This window comes from Rhinopithecus roxellana, chromosome 13 (assembly GCF_007565055.1).
Source record: "Rhinopithecus roxellana isolate Shanxi Qingling chromosome 13, ASM756505v1, whole genome shotgun sequence".
NCBI lineage: Eukaryota > Metazoa > Chordata > Mammalia > Primates > Cercopithecidae > Rhinopithecus > Rhinopithecus roxellana.
Genome location: NC_044561.1, coordinates 119,241,371 through 119,248,932, shown reverse-complemented (window position 1 = coordinate 119,248,932; position 7,562 = coordinate 119,241,371). Strand labels below are relative to the sequence as shown.

Sequence of the window (7,562 nt, the reverse complement as noted above, 5' to 3'; positions counted from 1 at the left end):
GAAGGTCTCCTTGCCCTCCAGCCTATGAGACGCACTTCGTTTAGAATCACTGCAGGTCAGCAGGTCGGAGCAAGAGAGCAGGGGTCCCTAGGCTGGCTGCTTGTTAGAGTCATCTTAGGATGACTTAGGATACGTAAAGAGTGCTGGTGTCCCACATCCCATCCCTAGGGATTTATATTTGATTTGTTGGGAAATTAGGCCTAGACATTGTTTTTTGTAAAAGCTTCTCAAGAGATTCTCATGTACAGCCAGGGTTGAGAAGTATGTCCCTAGAATAGAGGTTCCAACTTTGTCATATATTATAATCACTTGAGGAACTTTGAAAAATGCCAATACCTGGCCTGTAATCCCAGCACTTTGGGAGGCCGAGGTGGGTGGATCACTTGAGGTCAGGAGTTTGAGACCAGCCTGGCCAACATGGTGAAACCCTGTCTCTACTAAAAATACAAGTTGGCCAGGCATGGTGGCGGGTGCCTGTAGTCCCAGCTACTTGGGAGGCTGAGGTAGGAAAATCACATGAACCCAGGAGGCAGAGGTTGCAGTGAGCTGAGGTCTTGCCATTGCACTCCAGCCTTCTAGCCATGGTGACAAAGTGAGACTCCATCTCAAAAAAAAGAAAAAGAAAAATACTAATACTGGGTCTGACCCCAAGTCTTACTCTACAAGGCACAAAGCACTTGGCTCCTGTATTTCCATCTCTGGTCATTTGCTTCCATACAAATGACCTCATTTCATCCTCAAAACTTCTAATGAGATAGCGGGCAGTCATCAGACCCACTTTACAGATAAGGATATCAACGAACAAAACTGTCCGGGTGACTCATCCAAGGTTAGGGCAAGAACCTAGAACACCCAGCTCCTGGTCTGGTGCTCTTTTAACCTCATCCTATTGTCATGTTCAGGTTCTAGAATGAATAGGTCAATGCTGTAAGGTGGGTTCCAAGTGCAAAGAGGAGGGTCTATGAGGTGACGTTCTAGAAGGGCGAAGAAGGGAGGATAGGAGGCAGATTACTATTCCCTCACAAACTGGGGCTCTGGGGAAGCCATGTCCTACTTCAGGACTCCACAAACTCATCCAGGTCCTCTGCCTTCTGGCCAAGGTGAGCAGGGGGCACCTGTAATTGGAGGGAGTGCTGCAGCTTCCCCTGAGAAGTTGCTTTCTGGCTCTGGGGAGGTGGTGGTTCTGCTGGGCATTTGGGGGCTGGCCCTAGAATCAATTCTTTTAGAAGAAAAGCCATTCCAAATGTCCTTGCCAATCAATAACTACCTGCTTGCTCACTATTCATTAATTCAACAAACACTTCTCCATCACCTACTCTGTGTTGGGGACTGGGAGTATGGATATGAGTAACACCTAGTTCCCAACCTCTAGACAGTCCGCTGGGGCTGGTCTTTCTTACTCCCCCAAGCTCTGCTCCCATGCCCTGCCCCTCAGGGGCCCCTCCTCAAAGAGACCGAGAATAACGTTCCATTTCATTCCTGTCTCTGCAGGTGGGACTGCTTCTCCAGGCCTGTCCCTTGGCCTCTGTAGTCCTATAGAGCCAGTGGTGGTGGCCTCTGGCGGAACAGGCCCACTGAGCCAGAAAGCTGAGCAGGTGGCAGCTGCTGCCCAGGCCTGGGGCCCAGCCCTGGCAATGCCACAAGCCAGGGGCTGCCCTGGGGGGACTAGCTGGGAGACACTACGGAAGGAATACAGCCAAAACTGCCACAAATTCCCGCATGTGAGGCAGCCGGAGAGCTTGGGCTGGGACAATGGCTACTCCAGAAGCAGAGCCCCCGACCTGGGTGGCCCCAGCAGGCCTAGGCCCCTGATGCTGTGTGGGCTGTCACCAAGGGTTCTACCTGTACCCTCTGAGGCAGTGGGGAAGGAGGCCAGCTCCCAGTCTGACATCTGCATCCTCACCCTCGCTATGATGATCGCTGGCATCCCCACCGTGCCTGTCCCAGGTGTTCGGGAAGAGGACCTGATCTGGGCTGCTCAAGCTTTCATGATGGCCCATCCGGAGCCAGAGGGTGCTGTGGAGGGGGCACAGTGGGAGCAGGCATATGCCCACACAGCCTCTGGGAAGATGCCGCTAGTGAGATCTAAGAGGGGCCAGCCTTCTGGCTTCTGCTTGTAGATGGATGAAATAGCACCAGATACGTAGGGTGGCTTCTCTGTATGGTTCTTGGGCAGACAGGGTTGGGAGGAGGGCCTATGGCAGGGATGGGGATAGAGCTGGTGGTTGAGCTATTCTGACAAATTCCAGTCCTGCATCAGGGACTTCCAGACCCTAAAGTTTCTCCAGATACCACTAAGACAGGAAATAGGTTTTGTCAGGTAGATAAAATGGAAATTATCTGAGGTAGGGGCCCCTGCTTGGAGAGTTGAGGCTGCTTTTATGTTTTGAAGACTTAATCAGATTTTTTTTTTTTTTTTTTTTTTTTTTTGAGATAGGGTCTCACTCTGTCACCCATGCTGGAGTGCAGTGGCATGATCACAGCTCACTGCAGCCTCGACCTCCTGGGCACAAGTGATCTTCCCACCCTTCCTGAGTAGCTGGGACTACAAGCACGTGCTACATCCAGTGAATTTTTGTATTTATTGTAGAGAAGGGGTTTTGCCATGCTGCCCAGGCTGCTCTAATCTGCCTGTTTTGGCCTCCCAAAGTGTTGGGATTACAGGCGTGAGCCGCCGTACCTGGCCTACCCAGAATTTCTTCTTCTTTTTTTTTTTTTTAATTTTTATTTTTTAGACACAGTCTTGCTCTGTCACCCAGGCTGGAGTGCAATGGCGCAATCTCGGCTCACTGCAACCTCTGCCTCCCAGGTTCATGCAATTCTCCTGCCTCAGCTTCCCGAGTAGCTGGGATTACAGGTGCCTGCCGCTACGCCCGGCTAATTTTTGTATTTTTAGTAGAGACACAGTTTCACCATGTTGGTCAGGGTGATCTCAAACTCCCGACCTCAGGTGATCCACCCGCCTTGGCCTCCCAAAGTGCTGGGATTACAGGTGTGAGCCACCACCAGAATTTCTTATATTAAGTCCTAGTCATGTGAATTCTCCTCTTGCCTTAAATTTTCCAGCATGTTGAAGGCAGATCATAGGACCATAGGCAAGGAAGGAAAATTAATACTTAATTGAGCACCCACTAGGTATGCCTGCTCTGTAAACGTACCCTGTGGAAATCCCCATTTTTACAATCAGGTTGAGGTTTAGAGGGGTAACTTACCCTAATAAGACTCATGGCTAGTAAAAGGCAGAACCAGGCACAAAAATCAAGCAGGGAAGGAATCAACCAGGATTCACATGTTGTATAACACTCTCAAGTCTATTCTTTCCATAATATACCCTAAACTGCCTTCTATGGAACAAAAAAAAACTAGACAAGTGATAGAATATGCAGCATTCAGTTTTATTGACCCCAGGATAGGACAAGGAAAGAAGTTCAGGGACCCTGGCTGAGCCAGCTCCCCAGAGCTCCCCAGAGGGGCCTCTTCCTCTGTAGGAAGCCTCCCAGCCCAGTTCACTCAAAGGAGATGGGATAAGTGAGTCATCTCATGACTGGGGCAACTGCTACCAAGCCCCAAACCTCAACCTCACCGCCTGATGTTTTATCTCTTATCTTAGATCAGGGGTTGCCATTATTTTATTTTATTTTTAGATGGAGTCTCGCCCTCCCAGGCTGGAGTGCAGTGGCAGCAGGATCTTGGCCTACTGCAACCTCTACCTCCCGGGTTCAAGCAATTCTCCTGCCTCAGTCTCCTGAGTAGCTGGGATTATAGGCGCCCACCACCATGCCTGGCTAATTTTTGTATTTTTAGTAGAGACGGGGTTTCACTATGTTGGCCAGGCTGGTCTTGAACTCCTGACCTCAAGTGATCTGTCCACCTCAGCCTCCCAAAGTGCTGGGATTACAGGCGTGAGCCACCACGCCCAGCTGGGTTGCCTGGTTTTATAAGACCTATGAGCTAAGAATGTTTTTTACCTTATGAAAATGTTAAAACAAAACCAAGAATATACAACAGAGACTGTATGTGGCCACCTGAGTAAACTAAACAGATAAGATCTGCTGACTCTTGTCTCATTGAGCTAGACACATGCTAGGTAGCAGGCCATGGTAGATGAAAAGACCCTTGAACCTTGTCCTTATTCTGGAAGGAGGGCCCACGGAAATACAACAGTATTAAGTGAGAGAGAGAGAGAGACAGTGTGTGTGTGTGTGTGTGTGTGTGTGTGTGTGTGTGTGTGTGTGTGTACGGGTGGATGTGAGTGTGCACAGGTGCATGAGCTTCTCTGGGCATCGAGAATAATCAGAGTTGGACCTGCTCATAAGGCCCAATCCAGCTGTCAGCCAGTTCCCGCAGGGTGCTGTACCTCCGCTCAAACTCCTCCTTGCTGCAGTGCTGCAACAGCTGACCCACCTCCTCAGTGAGGTGAGTCACTGCCAGGTGCTTATCCAGGGTCTCACTCCACTTGCTGCCCAGGATGCTGTCTAGACTGGTGGCACAGCCTGCCGTCCACTGAGCCGGCAGCATGTCGGGCTGGAGCACCTGGCGGCGGGCGCTGAGCATGGCTAAGATGTGGCGGCAGGGCAGGTGGAAGGCCTGGTTAAAATAGCAGCTGCAGCTGGCAGGGGGCTGGGGCTGCACCTTGTGGGTATCTTCCAGGATCTGTATGTTCATCTTTTCTGAGCCAGAGCCAATGAGGTGTGTGGATTTCTGGACCACAGCAAGCTCGCCCAGGCAGAGTTGGGCTGCTGGCCCTGTGCAGATGGCATTGAGGGAGTGCTGGATACGGGATTCTACCAGCTGCTCCACTTTGGGGCTTTCGGGGATGGTGTCTGAGGGGGCATGATTGTTCTGGGCACACAGGCCCTGGTTGAAGTTTGCCATGTCTGCAGAGTTCTGCTGCATGTAACGGAACAGAGAAGCCATACCTTGTTTCTCAGATGGGGTGGTGCCAAAGAACTGGCTGAGGATGTGGGTGGTGACCTCGAGGCTCTGGAAGTAGCGGCTGCTCTCAGCTCGACTTCTCCAGCGGTGAGCCAGCCAGATGCGGTCGTTGAGCAGCCAGTGTGAGTGAAGCTCGGGCAGCCTGGCTGGGGGGATGCAGTTGCTCAGGAGTGTATACAACTTTCTCAGGTTGCCTGCTGTGGCTGAGCACATTGTGCTCTGCAGGGAGGTCAGGAGCAGCCTTTCCATGGGTCGTTCAAGGGACAGCTGATAGAACTTGGCCTGGAGGAACTTGCAAATGTGGAAGGCTGAGAGCAGGACCTCAGCTGCGGGGAACTCCATGGCTAGGGTGGGCAGTGGAAGGAAATGAGGATCCACCAGGATGGTACAGACTCTCTCCCATGCTGGGTTAAACTTTTTGAATATCTGAAACATCTGGGCCAGGCCTTCAGTGTCCTCCTTGGCAGGGATGGCAAAGTAGACTGCTCGGGCAAGATGACCCTCCAGCTGCACCCGAGGTCCATCCACCAGGAAGGTATATAAGACCTTACCCCTTGGGTTATAGGTCCGGTGGATAAATAAGATCTCAGGGAAATGGTCAAAGATACTCTGCATAAAGCAGCTCTGGTAGTTGAAGGTATCTAACTGGGCAGTCTTATTAACTTGGTGCAGCAGCATAGGTGGGCTTGAGTCCTTAATCAGGTGCCCATTCAGCATTGTCAGGGCCATGGGGGAGATGGGAGATGTCCAAATGCCGAGGTCAAAATACTTTCTTTGCAGGGCAGCTGTCCATGAGGCTTTGAGTCTCTCAAGCTTCAAGTAAGTTGAGGCTTGAGGCTAGACAATCATTCCCAGATCTTTTTCCAAAGATGGGCCTATGGAGAGGAACAGAGATTTAAGGAGACAGCAGGCACCTGGCTCTTCAATTATTCATCCACACAATATTTGTTGAACACTTACTATATGTCAGCCCTGTTCTAGGGGAAGATACACAATAAACATGTAAACAAATAAGCAAAAATATATCCAATAATGAAGCTTACAAAGACCATAAACCTGAGTAACATGTCAGAGAGTAAGCTGGGGAAGGGAAGGATACTTTAGTTAAAGTGCTAATGAAAGGCCTCTCAGGGGAGAAGGATGATATTGGAGCTGAGATCTAAATGATAAGAAGCTAGCTAATGGAAAGATATGGTTACAGAGGATTTAAATAGGTACGGCCAGAGCTGCATATGGCCTTTTTAAAAAAATAGCATTCTGGCCAGGTGCAGTGGCTCATGCCTGTAATCCCAGCACTTTGGGAGGCCAAGGTGGGCAGATAACTTGAGGTTGGGAGTTCGAAACCAGCCTGGCCAACATGGTGAAACCCTGTCTCTACTAAAAATACAAAAATAATTAGCCGGGCATGGTGGCCCATGCCTGTAGTCTCAGCTACTTGGGAGGCTGAGGCAGGAGACTCGCTTGAACCCAGGAGGCCGAGGTTGCACGACTGCACTCCAGCTCTGGGTGACAGAGTGAAACTCCGTCTCAAAAAATAAAATAAAATAAAAATATGATTTTATATTTATAAATGACTGATTGGCATCCATTCTTTCCTTTGGTCCTGGTATGCATAAGAGAATTGCAATTGCTCCAAACTTGCTGGGTGATCTTGGGCAAGTCAGTGACCCTCTCTGAGCCTCAATCCCTTCCACCATAAAATATGGCTAACAAATGTACATAGCTTCTCCTGCCTCTACTATATCCCTCTTTTAGCAGCAATGGTCTATTCCAGCATTTCCTCTATTTGGCCCCAGACCGAGTTACTGTCCTCATTTTACAGATGATAAACTAAAGCTCAAAGAAGCTAAGTGACTTGCCCACCATTACTCTGTAAGTAGCTGAAAGCTGAGTCTTTGGTTCGGGATCCTGACCGCTGTCCACAGTACGTGGGGTCCAAAAACCAACAGAGAGGGAATACGGCCTTTGACCTCTCACCTCTAACCTGGGTGGGAGATGTGGATGTCTGACGTTCCGAGTCCGGCTGGAGCCGGATGAGAAGAAAACCTCCGTCACACCCCTTTGGGAGCTGTATGACGGCTGACTGCGGTGATCCACTGTCTCACACTTCCACCCCTTCAGGAATCACTCACCCACAGCCTGGCTCCGTCGCCATTTCTCCCTATTTGACCCTGCCTCCGACTCTGACTGACATCCAAACTCACCAACCACGGTGTCAGCATCGCAGTGACTCGGGCCAATGTCTGAGGAATTCACTTTCAGGCTTTAGCGCCACAGACCAATCGTAGCGCGACGATTCGCGGGCGGGCGGTGTTGCCAGGGTAACAAGGGGCTCGGCTGGTGGTAACCAACGACAGTCTAATGATACTTGCATCTGGGAGAGCGGAGCCTTGAAGCTGGAGCTCTGGGGCCTCCCTTCAGGCTAGGCGACTGGAAGGACACGTTACTATGGAAGCTCCTTCAAAGGCAGAAAATGAAAAGGAAAATAAATAGCAATTTTATAGATTTTTTTTTTTTTGAGATGGAGTCTCGCACTGTCGCCTGGGATGGAGTGCAGTGGCACGATCTCGGCTCACTGCAACTTCCACCTCCCGGGTTCAAGCGATGATTCTCCTGCCTCAGCCTCC

The 7,562-nt window shown here is 50.3% G+C and overlaps 2 protein-coding genes across 6 annotated transcripts; one reads left to right on the top strand and one right to left on the bottom strand.

Annotated features, from left to right (window-relative positions):
• Positions 1-2: 2 nt before the first annotated feature.
• SPATA25 (spermatogenesis associated 25) lies at positions 3-2,386 on the top strand. 2 transcript variants are annotated; one of them, XM_030913946.1, is made up of 2 exons: positions 3-55; positions 1,492-2,386. In XM_030913946.1, the coding sequence occupies exons 1-2, from the start codon at positions 25-27 to the stop codon at positions 2,118-2,120; spliced, it is 660 nt and encodes a 219-aa protein (XP_030769806.1). In that variant the 5' UTR covers positions 3-24; the 3' UTR covers positions 2,121-2,386. The 2 variants fall into 2 exon arrangements, with proteins under 2 accessions (XP_030769806.1, XP_010382501.1); XM_010384199.2 differs by lacking the exon at positions 3-55 and adding an exon at positions 1,046-1,100.
• Positions 2,387-3,374: 988 nt separating this feature from the next.
• On the bottom strand, positions 3,375-7,483 carry ZSWIM1 (zinc finger SWIM-type containing 1). 4 transcript variants are annotated; one of them, XM_010384201.2, is made up of 2 exons: positions 7,140-7,483; positions 3,375-5,810 (listed from the first exon to the last, which is right to left on the bottom strand). In XM_010384201.2, exon 2 carries the CDS (start codon positions 5,662-5,664, stop codon positions 4,294-4,296), a length of 1,371 nt encoding a protein of 456 aa, XP_010382503.1. In that variant the 5' UTR covers positions 5,665-5,810; positions 7,140-7,483; the 3' UTR covers positions 3,375-4,293. The 4 variants fall into 4 exon arrangements, with proteins under 4 accessions (XP_010382503.1, XP_010382502.1, XP_030771636.1 ...); XM_010384200.2 differs by lacking the exon at positions 7,140-7,483 and adding an exon at positions 7,068-7,120; XM_030915776.1 differs by lacking the exon at positions 7,140-7,483 and adding an exon at positions 6,913-7,100.
• Positions 7,484-7,562: the final 79 nt, after the last annotated feature.